Genomic DNA, 19,312 nt, shown 5'->3' on the forward strand with positions numbered 1-19,312 from the left:
TCCTCAGTCTCAATCCGTATGTGCAGTCTGTTGTCACGTATTGTAATATCAATTGTCACCTTTGTAATATCACTTATATTCACCTTCCTTCTGTCCTGTGACACTGCTACCACCCTTTTGCAGGCCATCTTCACATCCTTCCTAGACTATTGCAGTAGCCTCCTGCCTGATCTTCCTTAAGTCTCTCCACAGACCAGTCCATCCTCTGCTCATCTATCAAAGTGATCTTCCTAAGCTGCTGATTTGATCAAGTCATATTCCTAATCTGCCAACCCCAGTGGCTCTGTCTTGCCTCTGGCTTTTAAAGTCTTTAATATCCTGGGCCACTTCTATCTTTCTAGTCTTCTTACATTTTACTCTCCTCCATCTGTCTACCCCATACTATTCTATCTAGTGACTTTGATCTTGTTATTTTTCCTTTCATAAGACATTCCATCTCCCCACTCCCATGCATTTTAACTGGCTCTCTCCTCCATGTCTGGGATTCTCTTCCTCTTGGTCTCTGTATCCTGTCTTCCCTGGCTTCCTTCCAGTTTCATCTAAAATTCCACCTTCTATGAGAGGCCTTTATTGATCCCCTTTAATACTAGTTAATGCCTTATCTTGGCCCCAGTGCCTGGAAACTCTTTCCCGTAATATCTCTGCCCTTTGAAATCTTTCTTTTTCTTCAAGGTTCTTCATGAAGTTACCCCAGCATCCTTCCCTCCCCCCCCTTTTTTCTTTCTTTTTGGTGAGGTGATTGGGGTTAAGTGACTTGCCAAGGTCACACAGCTAGTAAGTGTAAAGTGTCTGAGGCTGGATTTGAACTTAGGTCTTCCTGACTCCAGGGCCTGTGCCACCTAGCTGCCCCTACCTCAGCATCCTTGAAGTCAAAGTGACCTTCACTTCAACCCCCTCCATACTCATCTTTTGTCTTGGCATATTTATTTCTGTATGTAGCATATCCTTCCTGTTAGATTATAAACTCTTTGAGGGCAGAAATTGTGTTAATTTTCATCTTTGTGTCCTCGGTATCTAACATAATGCTTTGTGGGCAGTAGAGGCTTAAGAAATAAATGTATTTTGAGTTGAGAATGAATCCCAGTTACTATGTTCCAGAGTATTCTTCCTCTTCCCTCCTCTCCTATTTTAAAGAGGAGAGATGCCCTAAGCCCTAAGGCACTGGTGATAGGCTGCTGGAAGGCTACTGGGAATTTACTTTATTGGGAGAACAGTAAATAGGGAAAGTAGTTCATCTCTCTTGGGATTTAGTAGTTTCCTATTTTAACTAATTATTCCTATATATGTGCTCAGCTCTGTTGTTTTTTTACAATACTGAAGGCCTACAGGTGCTGTAGAGCTCTTTAAATGTTGCAACCTATATAAGACTCTTTGAATATTTGTAAACCACATTTTGAATTCTTTTCTGCCCTTATTCCATGCAACTTTTTATCACACTCATTTGCGTTCATGTGTAATATATTCTTTGTATTTGAATATATGTTATTTAGAAGTAAGGGCTATGATTTTTCATCTTTGATTTTGCCTTTTTTTTTTTTTAGTGAGGCAGTTGGGGTTAAGTGACTTGCCCAGGGTCACACAGCTAGTAAATGTCTAGTGTCTAAGGCTGGATTTGAACTTGGGTCCTCCTGACTCCAAGGCCAGAGCTCTATCTACTGTGCCACCTAGCTGCCCTGATTTTTCATCTTTGAATTCCTTCAACCTACACCTATTCCTGTTCTGGAGATATGTATGTTCTAGACTTCTTATCTATTATTGTACTTTCCTTCATGTTGTTTTATCATCAGGCCAGATGGCTTTTCTCTTCCTCCATTTTCTGAGTCTCAGCCTTTGCATAGTTTGTTCTCTCATTCCTGGAATATACACTCTCCTTACCTCCACCTCTTGCTTTTCAGAATAGTTAGATCAATTCACCATTCCATTAACAATACATGTGTGTCTGGCTTTTCACATGCCCTTCAACATTGAGTGTTACCATCATATTTCTTCTTTATCAAATTACTGTGTGTGAGTTGAAACCTCAGAGTTGTTTTGATGAGCATTTTTGTTATTGTTATTTGGATTTTCTTTCATATGATTGTTATTAGTTCACAATTCTTTTGAAAATTGTTGATTCATATCCTTTTACCACTTTTCTACTAGGGAATGGGTTTTGGCATTATGTGTTTCTGTTAGTTCTCAATATATATCTCAGATATCAAACCCTTATCAGGGATATTTGAGATGGAGATTTTTTTCCCCCTAGTTGATCATTTCATACTTATCCTGGTTGCATTTAAACAAAATAACTTCTTGATTCCTACTGAGGCCAGTATCTTATTAAGTAGTGTGCTTTAAAAGTCTTTACCTTAATCAGAGTGGCTTTTGGCAAGGCAGCCATTCATTGAGAGTTACTTTTTCCTCCTAACACTTTAAAGTTACTATAGGCCGAAAGGCTTAGTTAAATTAAGGGCTGAATTGATGTCTTGTGGTACTGATGGTGGTGTTGGAGGAGAAGAGAAGGAAGAAAAGGAAGAAGAGAAGGAGAGACCAGGAAAAGCTTCATTAAAGAGGCAGCACCTGAGCTAGAACTTGAAAGATGAGAAAGATTTCAAGAGCTAGATGTTGAGGGGAGGAGGGAGGAATGGATTGAAGATGTATGGATACATTAACAGTCAAATAGGTGAGAAAGGGTAAGAGGGCAAATAGGTTTATTTGTATGGAGTACACAGGATGTGTGAAATGTGGAAGGTTTTTGTGCTGTGTATCAAGAAGGAAGTGTCATATGTATGTGGGAGGGGTTTGGCTAGATGGGAAGAGATGAAGCAAGTAAACAGGTAGGAGGCTATTGCAATAATTCAGGAGAAATACTTGAATTTTGCTAGAAAATGTGTAATGTGAAATATAAATTATTTTTCAATTATCTGTTGATCTAGATAATTTGTGCTGTAATACTACATTCTTTGCTGTCTCTTCCAAAATTTGTACTTGTACTTATTTTCTGATAGTAGTAATAAATTAACACTTTAATGCAACAAATAGTTTTAAACAAGTGACACTGAATATTTTGTTATTCTACATATTTTATATATTAGACTTTATGTAAAAGATTTTCTAACTAGAATTTATGCCCTGACTTCTTTTACTTATCTAGACAATGGAAATATGTCCTTGAATTCTCTTTTTTTATAGTTCATAGATGTGTTTTCTTAGGAACTGAGTTGAAAAAGTTTCAAAATTTTGAGTGTGCTTTTTTCTCTCCTGTTTTTATATCTGTCTTTTCTTTCTAAATTACAGTCACAGATGTAGAGCTGAAGCGACTGAAAGATGCCTTCAAGAGGACTTGTGGACTCTCATGTTACATGGGCCAACAGTGCTTCATTAGGGAAGTACTTGGGGATGGAGTTCCACCAAAAGTTGCAGAGGTAAATTGCTTTTTGAAAAAATTGCTTTTTACCCTGAATCTTCCAGAGTCTTCCAATTCTTCCCACATTTATTCACCATCATAGTTTGTTTTTCCTTTACAGTAAAGGTTGTACTGATCTCTTATGTTACAGTGGAACTGCCTCCTTAGAGTCTAGCTTTCTACTTCTGTTGTGCCTCTGCCCTTTAGTAGCCACTGATTATAAACCTGACAACAGTTAGATGACTGTCCTCTTTTCTTGGCATAAATCTCTCCCTGAGGTACAGGGTCCATATGGAGAAATCTAGTTAATTTTATGAAGTTAAATGTCGTAAAATAAATATCTAATTAGAATTTGCACTTGTACTTGCTAATAGTTAGAAATAATTGCTTTTTAGAAGTAACAATGTTCACTGTTACATATGCTTTTGTACGTTATGGCATTATATCAGATGTCAAAAACAACCCAAAATAGAAAAATCAGTTGTTGGGCAACTTATTCTTTTTATACAGCCTTGAACCTTAACTTGTGAGGTGGAACCAAGGCAGCAGAGTGGTAGGAAGGTGTACAGTGGCGTGCCACCACATTTCAAACAGAGGTAGAGAAAGCACTTGACTAAATCTTGATGGTTGAGATCCGAGAAAAAGTTACAGTAAGTTATCTTTTTCAGATCATGTTGGCATAGGGAGACAGATCTATGGTTACTGCAGAAATGGATAGTTAGAAGTATACCATGGGGAATGCTCCAGGTGCATGAAGCTGTGCACCAGCACATCTCAGACTCATACTGGGGCCTTTGAGAGTGGGGTAAGCGTGGACTGGCATCTTTGTTGCCCTATTTCCTAATTTTGAGGCACAGATACAGGATAGACCGAAGGGGATATGTGTGCCTAGAGGTGTCATTCTAGGGTAAGGAGCAGTCACAAGGACTTTGGGGTTTATTGATAATACTCTTCTTCCTTCACTTTTCCTCACAGTAAGCACTTTATCTTTTGGCTTACCTTTGTGTGGTTGGTGCTTCATTCCTGGAAAATACTCCCCTTTCATCTTTCCTTTGCAAAATACATCTTTTTCAGACACAGCTCAAGCCTCATCTTTTATATGAAATCTTAGTGTCCTCCTTCCTAACTAATACTTAACTATTTTGTATTTGTTTTATATTTATTGTGTAAGAACTTAAATACATCATGACTCTGTGATGGGATGTTTGCTACTTCAGAGGAGAGATTATTTTATTCTTGTATTTGTATCCTTATTGACTGCCACATTTCCTGGCATCTAGTTTGTACTTAATAAATGCTTGTTGCTTTATTGATTGATTGTAGGTTTTTGCTCCAGTAAAATTCAAACTCTGGTAACAGGGACTTTTGGGTCACACTGTTTGGGGACGTCACCAGATGCTAGCACAATGCCTAGAATATAGTAGATACTTAATAAAAGACTATTAAATGGAATTGAATTGTAAAGTGTTTACAGTAAAGTGAGAAAAGCAACTGACATTCTCCTTTATAACCCTCCATCATATCTGGGTATTGCTGCACATAGAGAGAGTACTTAGAAGAATACTAATCTGAAACCTTTTTTCAATAGCTAGATATGATAGCTTAATTTGTTAGTCACCTCTGTCTGAATTCTACATTTACATTTCCCTGTCTTCATTTTGAGACAGCTATGTTATGTCATAGATTTAATTGTATTGCTTTTTGTTTGTATTTTTGCAAATAAGAAAAAAATATTTCTAGAAATTTAGGTAGATAAAAATGACATAACAAAATGTAGCTGTTGTGATCTTGTAAGCATACAGAAATGGATTTTTAAAAATTCAATTTACTTACTTGATATGGTTCATAATTGGCAAGTTTTCACCTGAAGTGACTTTTAAAATGGCATCATAAACTTGAAAAACTAGGTTAGTGGTGGAAGATGAACTGTCATTAATATAATGGGACTAGTGAATTCCTTTTATAAAACATTATGTCAAATATATTATCTGCTTAGTGAATATTTTAAGGGATGTGCCAGATGTCAAAAATTATTTGCTTGAAGCAATTTCTTAATCAGATACTAACAGTTTTCTTATTGAAATTAGCATAGTATAATCATATGTATTCAGGTGTGAGCTTTATTTGTACAAATTGCTGTGTAGTCAAGGCTTTTTTAGTAGTTGAAAAAGTATTCAGAGAGAATCTCATCTTGCTAAAAATCATTTTTAAGAAAGCACTTTGATCCAAAAATTTTTTTTGTAATTGATAACAGCAATTGATAATTGTAGTAGATCTAATTTCGTTGACTACTGCCAGCATTAAGAAAATTCTGCTTAAGGGATAGTTAAGTATATTCAGCCATGGAACTATAAAGTAAATTTTAAATCTTCTGAGTGAAAGCCCTTTGGAATAAGTATGAAGCTTTTCATGTTTTAAGACCATCTTATTTTGTTAACTTTACAGTGCATGAATTAAAATACTCAATTCAGATGAATATGTAGAGATGAATCCTACAAGATGCCCCTCAGTTTTTTATTTTTGTGGCAATTGCCCAACATTTTTCTGTCTAAACTCTGATTCTGTGGTTTCTTTCTCTCTGCCTCCCATCCTCCCAAACTGAGGCAAAGTGTTTTGTTATTCTCAGTAGTTGATATGAAATATAAGGAGTGAGGAATCTGGTACTTAGTATCATAAGACATACTACTTGAATTTTTTTTTCCTTGTCTCTCACTGTGTATGTTTTTAAAGTTATAGGAACATCCCAAAGTTATCTCACTGACCTCTCTGCAGCCTTGGACATTGTCAGTCACTACCTTTTCCTTCATTGATATTCTCTTCTCTCTAGGTTTCTGTGACAGTATTCTATCCTAGTTTACCTCCTACCTATCTGACACACTTTTTATGTCTCCTTTGCTGGATGTTCATCACTCCTGCTGACAGTGGGTGTTTCCCAAAATTCTGTCCTGGGCTGCTTTTCTTCTCCCTCTATACCATTTCCCTTGGTGATCTCATCAGCTCCCATGAAATCAGTTACCTCTGTACTGATGATTCTCATATCTAATTATGCAGCCGTAATTTCTCTGCTGACCTCTAGCCATAGGTTCCAAAGTGGGTGATATTGTCCACTGGAGGGTGTTAGAACAATGAGAGGGGGGTAGTAGCCTCAGGTGAAATTGGTGTTGAATAAAAATGGGAGGGGTGGAAGCATAAGGAAAGATGAAAAGATAAGAAAATTTCGAAAAATGGTTCCTACATGTTTTATTTGTTGTGTAACAGAGTTAAAGTTGTAGTGATTACATTATTTTCCAAATAACAAACACACAAAATGCAAGTTATAGCCAATCAGTGGTCAAGTCTGTTGACAGGTCTCAACAAGCAGGTGTTGGCAGGTGAGTATGTTGTGCATTGTAGGGAAGTCCAGCATGCATGGCAGGAATATGCGTCTGTATTAACTTTTTAACGATACTGTACAGTTACATGACGCAATATTGCATCATCAAAATTTCAATGTGAGAAAAAACCCACAAATTTGTAAGAAATTATTAAAAATGTATCATGTAAAAAATTTTTAATATTTTTTTGAAATGATGCAAATTTAAAAAACCAAACTGTTAAAGGGTTAAAGAAAGTAGATTTCCAGGGGGGTGCTGAGTAATTTTTTATTTGAAAAGAGAGTGGTAGGCCAAATATGTTTGGGAACCTTTGGTCTGTACTCACATCTCCAGCTGCCAATTGGATATGTTGAACTGGATGTCCCACAGTCAAATTCAGTATGTCCAAAAAAGAATTAATTATCTTCTCTCCTCTCCATCTGCCCCCTTTAACTTTCCTATTACTGTGGTTAGTACCACTGTACTCCCAATCACCCAGGCTCTCAACCTAGGTATTATGCTTTATTCCTCATCCTTTCCCAATAATCCTCCGTGCCCCGCTCCCCATACCCGGATCCTCCCTAATAGATAGTTTGTTGCAAAGTCCTATAGGTTCTATCTTCATAACATCTCTTGTATATACCATCTTCTCTCCTTTGACAATACCACCACCCTACTACATATCCTCCTGACCCTATTCCTGGATTAATGCAGTAGTTTTCTTATTAGTCTCCCTTCCTGAAATCTCTCCAGTCTATCTGTAGTCCAGTCCATCCTCCACTCAGCTGTGAAATTGATCTTCCTAAAGTATAGGTCTGACCATGTCACAATCAACACCAGTGTCTCCCTGTTACCTCCAGGTTAAAATGTAAAATCCTTTTGTCTTTTAAAGCCTTCATATCTTGGCCCCTTTTTACCTTTCTTGTCTTCATAAAACTTTTAATTTTTTTTTAATTTTTTTTTGCTTTTTGGTGAGGCAATCAGGGTTAAGTGACTTGCCCAGGGTCACATAGCTAGTAAGTGTCAAGTGTCTGAGACTGGATTTGAACTCAGGTCCTCTTAACTCCAAGGCCTGAGCTCTATCCAAGGTGCCACCTAGCTGCCCCCTCAATCTTTGTAAATCTTACTCTTTTCATGTACGCTGTGATCCAGTGACACTGGCCTCCTTGCTTTTTTTTTTGCACAAGACATCTCTCAACTCCTGTGCATTTTCACTGGCTGAAATGCACTTCCTCTTCACCTTTGCCTCCTGACATCTTTCTAGTTCCAGTTAAAGTCCCACTTTCTGCAAGAAGTCTTTCCTGATTCCCTTTAATATTAGTGCTTTCCCTTTTCTGATTATCTCCTACTTACTCTGTATGGTAGTTGTTTACATGTTGTCTCTTATATTAGACTGTAAGCTCCTTGAGACCAGGGATCATTTTTTGCCTTTTTTTTTTTTTTGGGTATCCTCAGCACTTAGTATGATGCATATAGGGCAGCTTAGCTTGGGCAGCTAGATGGAGCATGGATAGAGCCTGAATAAATGTAGTAATTCTGATTTGAATGTACGAATTTTGACTTTAAGAAAATCATGTCAGTAGCAGTTATGATTTGAATGTAACTTTTAACATCAGATGATGTAGATTGCATCTCCTTTTATACCTTATTATAGTGCTTTCCAAACTTTATTTTCTAGTGCTTCTACCCTCTTCTTTCTACCTTTTAAATAGATGTGTCCCTCTACTTTTACAAGATCGTTTATGAGAATAATTTTCTTCTTTTATTCAGACAGAATTAAGAATGTATTAATTTTATAACAAATACACAATAAGAACAATATACAAATATTTATTAGTTTTATTGCGATATTCCTATTTGTAACAAAATAGTAATAATAATGGTGGGCTGTTTTTTCTTGCAGTTTCTCAAAACATAGTGTACTTGATGATACTGCTATTTTCAGGTAGTAGTTTAAATACGTACTTTGTTTTTGTAAGAGTTAAGGAAAACCCAGCATCACACAAAAGATATGTTTTAGTAAAATTCTTACTGTTTGATTACCAAATAATTATTTATATTCTCGTTTCAGCATATTATCTCAAGATAAATTGATTAACCATTCTTGTTCAGATCATATCGTGTCTGTTCATGGTAAATGGGCTATTTTTTCATTCATGTGTAAAATTTATGGGTTTTTCAAATAAAATGGGAATGATTTTTATCAACTTGATAAGTGATTATTAAGCTTATTTTTAATTCTTATTCATTTTCAGGGCAGATATTTTTAAAGTTGGGAAACAAGTATATTTTCTAAATTTATTACTCATAATTCTAATTTTATGTCATAAATGAAATCATGTATCTTTTGGCTATGAGCTTTAATTTGAGGAACTTGCATTGTTTTGTTTTGAGTGCTTGGTTTCAAAAAATATTAATCAAATACAGACGTTTCAGGAAGAAATTTTTGTCTAAAATGATTGTACTTCATATTAACATTTAGAAAAATGGAAATTTCTTCTTTTGGTTTCAAAGTACTTTGACATGAGAAAGACATATTTTGAAATAATATAGAAGTACCCTCAGACCTGCCCCTCCATAACATCACATAATTTTGTAAAGTACTTCTCTTTTAGTGAACTATTTAAGGAAAAAAAGATGAATATTCTTAATTTTTTTTTAACTTTTTGTCTCTTTTTCCAATTACATGTAAAGAAAATTTTTGGCATTCACTTTTCCAACATTTTGAGTTCCAATTTTTTCTACCTCCTTTCCTTCTTCCTAAAATGGTAAGCAGTTGATATAGGTTATATATATGCAATCTTTTAAAACATATTTCTGTATCAGTCATAGTTTTGAAAGAAGAAACAGACCAAAAGGAAAAAAAACATGAAAAAATAAAGAAAGTGAAAAAACTATTCTTCCATCTGCACTCAGAGTCCATCAGTTCTTTATCTGGATGAGTCCTTTGTAATTGTCTTGGATCATTGTATTGCATTCATAGTTGATCATCACACAGTGTTGCGGTTACTATGTACAGTTTTTTCCTGATTCAGTTAATTTCATTTTGCATCAGTTAATACAAGTCCAGTCTTCTTAAACCTTACTGTATTAAGCATAACGAATACAAATATGAAAAAGGCACTCCCTGCCATCAAGGAATTTATAATCTAATGAGAGAAGACAGTATACAGAAGGAACCTGGGAGTAAGGAGGAGGCACTTGATGTGCAAAAGCCCATGTTTCCTTCAATAAAGTCCACCTGAATTGAGCCGTTGATAGGCACCAAGAAGTAGCCAGAATTAAATGACTTAGGCTTCTGGAACTTCATGTTCCCTAGAGAGGCCATTTACTATGTGTTTTTTGAAAGGGAGGGACCTAGGGGCAGCTAGATGGCGCAGTAGATAGAGCTCCAGGCTTGGAGTCAGGAGGGCCTGAGTTCAAATCCGCCCTCAGACACTTGACACTTGCTGTGTGACTCTGAGCAAGTCACTTAACCCCAACTGCCTCACCAAAAAGAAAGAAAAGGAGGAGTCTGCTTCTTCCTGGGTTGCTACTGAATAGAGGACAAAGGATTGTACAATCACTCTTTGTTTAGATTTATCTGTTATGAGTTGCATGATATAAGATGATCTCTTTAAACCAGTTGAGTAGAACACAGGAGGCTTCTATTGCTAAATTGATATTATACCTTAAAAGTCATGTTTGTCTAGGTCCCTCCTGTACCTTTCCCACATAGGTGGTGATTATGATAGAGATTGAGACTTGTTCATATCTTGTAACCTTACTTTCTCTTCTGGCCCAGTAGGCCTTCGCCTAAAAGGACCTGGCTCTTGAGGAACACCCTTTCACTTGGTTGACTAATGGCTTTATCCATTATATGAGAAGTATATGCAACTGGACTTTATCTGCCACTAACTATGAACATGATACCTTAGGCAATGTGGGTCCTGGAAAATTTTTCCAGTGAGTTGAACTTCAGACTGCACAACTGGCATGTGAGAGAGTCTTGAAGGATGGGGCAGAGAAGATTTTTATCTACATGAATTCCCAGGCACTGGCTATGGTTTTGTCCAAATGGTCTGGGGCCTAGAGAGTACAAGACTTGACAGTAATTGGCTCTCCCTTTTAGAGTCATGGCAAGTGGAGGAATTTTTGATATCTTCGACTGCATACACTTGTTTATGGGGAATATCAATGCCATTAGAAATATCTTATGCTAACTTAACAGGTTAACGAGAATAGCATGTTTTGGGGAGTGGGTCTAGTGCTGTTTTGGTCATTTGGGTGGTAATGCTGTGTTGTGCTTGCTACAGGGCAGCATGTTTCACTCTGTTTAAGGACAAGGAAGCTGTTACTGTGTCCTTGTGCCAGTAGGAGGATGCACTTAACCCGGGTGGTCCTTATCTCCAACTGGCAAAATGGTACCTTCCCATCTCAGGAAGAGGTTTATACCTGCTAATCACAGATACATTCTTAATGTATCTGACTACCCAGGCCAGATGTTCAACCTCCCAGAAACCATTTCTGATAAATCATAGCACTCCAGGAAGGAGAAGGGCTCTCTGGAATCTAGATTCCAGGAAGACTTTCTTGTTAAGAATAAGCTGTTTTTAGTACCACATTTCAGACTATATATTTCAAAAATCATCAGAAAAATCTTTTATTGGCTAAGAAGTGGAGTTGCTGGTCAGTGGAATAGATTTGGTATATACAATACAACAATGAATGACTATAGTAATCTAGTATTTGATAAAATCCAAGTCTTTGGAGCAAGAATTTATTATTTGACAGAAATTGCTGGGAAAACTGGAAAGCAGTCTTGCAGAAGCAAGGTATAGACTAACATCTCACACTGTATATACCAAAATAAGGTCAAAATGGGTAACGTGACTTAGACATGAAAGGTGATATCATAAACAGATTAGGAGAGCGTGGAAAAATTTAGCTTTCAGATTTATGGCTAAGAGAATTTTATGACCAAACAAGAGATAGAAAGGATCACAGAAAGCAAAACAGATAATTTTGGTTGCATGAAATTAAAAAATTGTTGTGCAAACAAAATTAGATGCAGTCGAAAATTAGAAGGGAAGCAAGAAACTGGGAAAAAATTTACAGCAAGTTTCTCTGGTAAAGTCCCTTATTTCTGTTATGTAGGGAACTGAGCCAAATTTATGAAAATAAGGGACATTCCCTAATTGAGAAATGGTTGAAGATATGAACAAGCAGTTTTCAGAAGAATAAATCAAAGCTATTAGTAGTCACAGGAAAAAATGTCCTAAATCACTATAGATTAGAGAAATGCACATTAAAACAACTGAATCACCACCGTATAGCTATCAGATTAGCTAACATGACATAACAGGAAAATGACAAACGCTGGAGGAGATTTGGAAAAATAGAAACACTAATGTACTGGTTTTTATTTTCCCCCCAGTGACATATAAAAACAATTTTGACATTTGTTGGTTTTATTTTTGTATAGGGTTTGTGTTCCAAATTCTATTCCTCCCTTCCTTCTCTCCCCTCTCCCTGAGATGGTAAACAATCTGATATAGGTTATACATGTGCAATCATATAAAACATTTTCATAGTCATTTTGTGCAAGAAGACTCAAAAAAAAAGTGAAAAATAATATGCTTCAGTCTGTATTCAGACATCGGTTCTTTCTCTGGAGGTGGATAGCATTTTTCATCATGAGTCCTTTGAGATTGTCTTAGATCATTGTGTTGCTGCAAGAGTAGTCAAGTCATTCATAGTTCTTCATCGTACAGTATTGCTGTTACTATGTACCATATTCTTGTGGTTCCACTCACTTCACATGGCATCAATTCATGTTAAGGCTTCCCAGGATTTTTTGAAATCATCCGTCTCATCATTTCTTATTGCACAATAGCATTCCATTATAATCATATTCTACAACTTGTTCACCCATTCCCTAATTGATGGGTATCCCCTCAGTTTCCAATTTTTAGGTACTACAAGAAGAGCTGCTATAAATATTTTTGTACCTATGAGTCCTTCTTCTTTTCTTTGATGTCTTTGGTGTAGAAACCTAGCAGTGCTATTGTTCAGTCAAAGTGTATACATAGTTTGATAACCTTTTGGGCATAGTTCTAAATTGCTCTCTTAGTATAGTTGGATCAGTTCACAGTTTCACTAACAGTGTGTTGCATGCATCAACCTCATCATCTGTGTGTATATCTCTGGAAAATATACTGCCAAGGTGAGTGAACTTATCCATAGCATTCAAAATTTCTGTATTTGCTGGAACTGATATTTCCATGTGTGGATGGATGGTGAACCATTTTTCTTGTTGTTAATAGTCAGGCCAAAATTATCACAAGTGGCAGAGAATCAAATCTATACTGTGTTGCACGTTAGCTTCATAGGCTGCATTGAGTGCACAATCATGTGTGAGCAAAGTCACACACCAGCTCTCTCTCCATTTCAGTCTTGTCTTGTAGCCTTTTCAAGTTAAATAATTTATCGTCAATGTTGGTAGCTGACGTTGAGATATATATATATATTTTTTTTTTTGGCTAGGCAGTTGAGGTTAAGTGACTTGCCCAGGGTCACACAACTAGTGAGTGTTATGTGTCTGAGGCCGGATTTGAACTCAGGTCCTCCTGACTCCAGGGCTGGTGCTCTCTTCACTGTGCCATCTAGCTGCCTCCGTGATACCATTTTTGTTCTCATTGAAGACATCTAACAACATTGCTAAAAATATCATGCTAAAAAGCACAGAAGCAAGCACGCAGCCTAGCTTCATTCCGTTGGTGACTGTTAAAGTACAAGAGCATTATCCAGAACCCATATACACATGCTGTCATGGATTTGGTGTACAGTAAGGATGAACTTCTTTTGGCAACCAAATTTTGCCATGATCTTCTGCAAGCCCTTATGACTGATAGTATCAAAGGCCTTGAGCAGATTGATAAACATTGTGTACAGACCTCTGTTCTGCTCCTGGCATTTCTTCTGGCGTTGTCAGACAGAAAATAACATTATTGACCATTTGTCAGCCCTTTCTGAAACTACACTGGCTCTTGGGTAGATGACCATCTTCCAGCTGAAGAATCAGCCTATTAAGGAGCACTCTGGCAAGAATCTTGCCAGCAACAACTTAAGAGACCCTACTGTGGTTGTCACAGAACAACCTATTTCCTTTTCCTTTATAGAGATGGACAGTGGAGGTATCCTTGAACTCCTGGGGGATAACCTCCTCTTGCAATTCCACCTGGAAAATTTTAGTCAGCTTTTATATGAGTAGTGGACCCCCTGCCTTGTAAATCTCAGCTAGAATAAAATTAGCACCAGGCACTTTGCTGCACGAGAGGAGCTGAATGGTATTCAAAACCTCTTCTTCAATTGGAAGTTTGGCTAGAGAGGGATTGACTTCAACCTGAGGTAAATGGTCAATGGGTTCAGCATTGGTGGATGACAGTCTGTTGAGAACACTATGGAAATGTTCAGCCCATCCCTCTGGGATTATGTTCTTATCACTGATCAGTGTGGCTTCATTAGTGCTGAGTAACTGAGATGCATCAAAGGTCTTTGGCCCATAAAAAGCCTTCAGGACATCACAAGAGTGCTTTGGATTGTTATTATCAGTGTGAAACTGAATTTCAACTGCTTTTTTTTTTACTGAGCCAAGAATCCTGCATCTCTCTGAATTTCTCTTGCAGTTTACTTTGGATGAAGTAAAACAATTTTTTCTTACAGACACGTGAACTATCCTGCTGGTAAACCCTGTGGAATTCTCATTTTTTGTTTAGCAGCTTTTTAATTTTCCTATAATTTTCCTCAAACCAAACTTGATGTTTGTGAGTGTATTGGCCCAGAAGATTAAATGCAGTGTTGTACACCAGATCTCTGAAAGCTGGCCACTCCTTTTTCCCCCCTTTTTTCCCTTTTTTCTTTTCTCTTTTCTTAAAGAAAAAAAATTATTTATTTTTGGTTTTCAACATTCACTTCCATCAGATTTTGAGTTCTAAATTTTCTCCCCATCTCTCCCCTCCCCCCTACTCCAAGACAGCATGTAATCTGATACAGGCTCTACATATACATTCATATTGAACCTATTTTCACGTTAGTCATGTTGTAAAGAAGAATTAGAACCCATGGGAGAAACCATGAGAAGGAAGAAACCAAAAAAAAAAAAAAGAAAGAGAGAGATCAAATAATATGCTTCAGTGTGTATTCAGACTCCATAGTTCTTGTTCTGTATGTGGACAGCATTTTCCATCATGAGTCCTTTGGAGTTGTCTTGGATCCTTGCATTGCTGAGAGGAGATGAGTCTGTCAAAGTTGGTCATTGCACATTGTGACTGTTACTGTACAGTCTTCTCCTGGTTCTGCTCACTTCACTCAACATTAGTTCATTTAAGTCTTTTCAGGTTTTTCTGAAGTCTGCCTGCTCATTGTTTCTTATAGCACAATAGTATTCCATTAAATTCATATACCACAGCTTGTTCAGCCATTCATGGGTATCCCCTCAATTTCCAGTTCTTTGCTACCACAAAAAGAGCTGCTATAAATATTTTTGTTCATGTGGGTCCTTTTCCCATTTGTACGATCTCTTTGGGATAAAGCCCTAGCTGCCCACTCCTTTTCTGCTCCACTGTTGCCAGCCGTGTGTTGGCTCAGCTTTCCCTCCAGTTAGCAACAAATTGTTCTTGAAGTGCTTTTATCTGTTGATGTTAAGTTTTCTGGTAGTCATCTTGCCTTGAGGCTGCTGCTTTTGTTGAATGTATAGCTTGACTGTAATCAGTCTACCATTCTGCACCACACATTGCCTTTGTCACTCTCACAAACTGTCTCTTCTTCCAATGACATTGTCTGTTAAATGCCAGTGTTTGCTGCAAGGGTCCATCCACGAAATTTTATTGCATTTAGGTAAATGGAAGACAGTGTTGATGATGAGAAGGTCATGAGACGTACAAGTCTTCAGTAGTAAGTGATCATTGCTATTTCCAACTCCATTCTTCCCAAGGACTCCCTTGCCATGTCTGGTAGTCTGACAAGGCTTACAGGTCTTACATGCTTGTCTTTATTTGGCACATGAATGATAAAGGTCTCCCGGTCTTCATAAAATTTTTCTTTGACCTCATCTGGGTTTGTCATGGTGGAAGCATGTACACTGATGATGGTGGCATGGTGCTTTCCTGTAAGTGGCAATGACACTGTCATGAGTCTATTGTTCACTCCTTTTGGGAGGCATACAAGCTTGCTGACTAGATTAGATCTGATTGTGAAACCTATGCCAGCTTCATAGCACTCACTGTCACTGTGGCTACTCCAAAGAAATGTGTATCTAGCTCTGACTTCAGTAAGCTAGCCTTTATTTGCCAGCCTTGTTTCACTCAGGGCTGCTATTTAGAAGTGATGCCTGCTGAGTTCTCTTGCAACAAGAGCTGTTCATTTTTCAAGTCTACCGGATTTTTTGTTCTCCATAAGTATGTGCACATTCCATGTAGTAATGACGAATAGAATCATCTTTGCAAAAGTTTTTGTACGTTTTTAAATGTTTTGACTATAGGATAGTATCCCTGCCTGCTGTGTTAAGCAGGCCAGGGTTAGGTCAGGTGAACCCAGACAATTTTTAGGGCACCTTTTCTAGCCTCTTCCTCACACCTGGAGGTTTGTAGTACAGTCCTTAAAAAAGGCTGCACAAACACCCAGGAGTCTGCCAAATCCCACTGCTGCTTCAGTCTAGTGAGAAGACAACCCTATGCCTCTGGTTGCCTGTATGTGGAGGGCTGTCACTACAGTGCCCAGTGTATCTGCACCAGTTGCTTCATCATTTGCCTGTTGGCACAGGACTTCAAGGTGGTTAAAAATAGTAAAATTGTATGAGGGATGTCTTTTTACTTGCACATAAATTGGATTTATGATGCAAAGTATTGCAGAGTTGTTGGCCTCGCTCTCTCTTCCCCAGTCATTGGAGTCCAGTGGTAAGACAGAAGTCAAGACAACTGGTGATGGCTTGGGATGCAGTGGATAACCTTGGTGTCTCCGATTTCTAACCAAGCTCTAAGTGTTCCACAGTGCCTGCTTCTGCCTCCTTCATGGCTTGTTGGAGCAAATTGTTCACATACACCTGTTTTGCTTAAAGTCTTCACACGCTTGTGGTAGATGCCTCCCCATCAAACTGATATGTTTGAGGCCTGTTGGTTACCCTCAACCTAGTTTAGCCTGTATGCCAAACAGTTCACCAGTGTGTGGCTCTAACGCATGCTACAGCCTTTTGGAGCCACAAGTTAGAGCTGGGTGGCAGGTTGGCACCAAGGGTGAAAAGCAGCCATAAAAAGGGCTCAGCAGCTCTCACAGCAGAGGTACTAGTCTTCCCTGGATACCTTCATATCCCTTTAAAAAGAATAAGCTGTGTTTGGAAATAGATCCAGCTGACCTGTTTGGTTCTTTCTTATTCCTTCCCCAGTGCAGCATTGTCTTGGCTTCAAGATTCTTGTCCCCTCAGAGGACTCTATACATTTTGAAGAAGTAGCACAGGTCCCCCTCAGTTGGCCCAGAGTAACCACGTAGGCTTCCTTTCTTTGGGGATGGTTTGGAAAACCTTTTCCCAGAAAGGGCTTTGGAGATCAAGAGATGGTATTTTTGAGACATATCTTGCTTTCGAAAGTGACATGAGAGGAGGTGAAACTGTTACTGTATTACTATGTTGGGTATGTATTTACTTGAAAGAAAAGGGATTCTTCCTTAACTGACTTGTAGAGTCATGAATTGTGGATCCCTTAGCTAACTTGTAGACTTATTAGTAATTCTGAGCATGAGGGAAATTCCCTATTTAGCCCCAGTAGAACAAGGGGAGGCTCCTCCATAGGAGCTTTTAAGGGGACAAAGTTTATATATCATTCATCTGATGTTATTGAGGAGAGGGAGGTCTTGGCGTGTGGGCCAGGATATATTGTGTGTGGGGCTGTAAAAGGAGCATCAGCTTAGGTCCTGGGACAGGCTGCATATAAGAAGCCTCTTTTCTACAGATGACCTTGATTGGTGACTTGTTATCCATGCTTTGGCCCTGACGTTCCTTGGAGTTATTCCTACTCTTCCATTCCTAATGTCAGGATAAGCAGGAGAAGAAATCTGTGACTGCACTAGGAGTGTTATCATCAGTGCTTATGTACTTGATGTTCCTGGTGCTTCATAGGCACCAGTTTGCATTAGAAAGCCCATTGTGAATTGTAAGGGGTTAGCTTCACCTACCACATGGACTGTACATAATGTGGTGTCTTTAGACTTGGTCCTCTGAAAGGCAAAGAAAAGCCTAGGATACCTGACTTTTGTTCTTCGCAGTTTTTTATTTTATTTTTTATTTTTTTGCTCCCTAGAGGCGTGTAGGGGGGAAGAGGTAGTGGCTGTGGTTTTGTTTTGTTGTTGTTAGTGGTGCTAGCGGTTTTTTAAAAAATCTTTCCCCCTTTTTTCTCTTAGTTCTGCCCATGCTAGGAGGGCTGTCTAGCTACAGCCTGAAAAGCAATTAAATGATAGAAGGTCCTGAAGAATATTCTTTTTTTTGATTCTTTTTTTTTGATTTATCAACAATCACTTCCATATGCTTTTGAGTTTAAAATTTTTCTCCCCCTTCCTCCCCACCACCATCCCTAAGATGGCACACAATCTGATATAGACTACACATATACATTCCTATTAATCATATTTTCAAATTAGTGATGTTGTAAATAAGAATTAGAACCAATAGGAGGAACCACCAGAAGGAGGAAACACAACTCAACAGAAGAAAAAAAAATAGCAAGTGGTGTGCTTCAATCTGCATTCAAACTCCATAGTTCGTTCTTTGGATGTGGATAGCATTTTCCATCACGAGGTCATTGGAGATGTCTTAGATCCTTGTATTGCTGGGAACGGTTAAGTTTATCAGTATTAGTCATTGAACAATGTGGCTGTTATTATGTACAATGTTCTCTTGGTTCTGCTCACTTCACTCAGCATCAGACCATACAAGTCTTTCCAGGTGGATTTTTAAAAGTATAAGAATTGAGATACGAAAAGGCTATGTGGCAATCCTGGTTTTCTTGTTGAGGATGTACAGTGCCTAACATTGTTGTTTCACTTGTATTCACTGTCTTTTCTAAAATACTTTTATATGGGCTTTTCTAAAATACTTAAGAGAATCGGTTTAATCATATTTTAGGTATAAATTAAATGTAGGGAGAAATGTTCATCTGTGCTTATTTTTATCCTGTCTGGTAATATTCATCTGTATAGAAGAATGACTGGAAAATAAATACCTACTTTAGGGGGGAGAAAAGCAGAGTTAACAGCCAGAATCTGAGAATGCCTGTACTTAGGTGTGGGTATATATAGATGTGTTGGTCTATGTGTATGTGTGTAAGGTGGAGTTTACACTTGTATTCTATATAACAGATGAGTTACACTCATTTGTTGTCAAATTACCAATAGTAACAATAATGGGAATTTATTAATAAAATGAGATTAATGACAGTGGGATTTGACCTTTGGGGAAAGATAAAGTGGTTAAAAATTGAGATCATAGATTTAGTGATAAAAGGGACTTTTAGAGAGTTTATCAAGTCCAGTATTACAGTTCAGGAAC

The 19,312-nt window shown here is 37.8% G+C and overlaps 1 protein-coding gene across 1 annotated transcript in view; it reads left to right on the plus strand.

The window, feature by feature from the left end:
- USP32 (ubiquitin specific peptidase 32) overlaps window positions 1–19,312 on the plus strand; it is a 263,795-nt gene that overhangs the window by 54,243 nt on the left and 190,240 nt on the right. The window contains 1 exon segment of the mRNA XM_020991809.2: window positions 3,277–3,404. Coding sequence (XP_020847468.1) covers window positions 3,277–3,404 — 128 coding nt within the window.

This window comes from Phascolarctos cinereus, unplaced genomic scaffold, assembly GCF_003287225.1.
Source record: "Phascolarctos cinereus isolate Bilbo 61053 unplaced genomic scaffold, phaCin_HiC Scaffold_5;HRSCAF=322, whole genome shotgun sequence".
NCBI lineage: Eukaryota > Metazoa > Chordata > Mammalia > Diprotodontia > Phascolarctidae > Phascolarctos > Phascolarctos cinereus.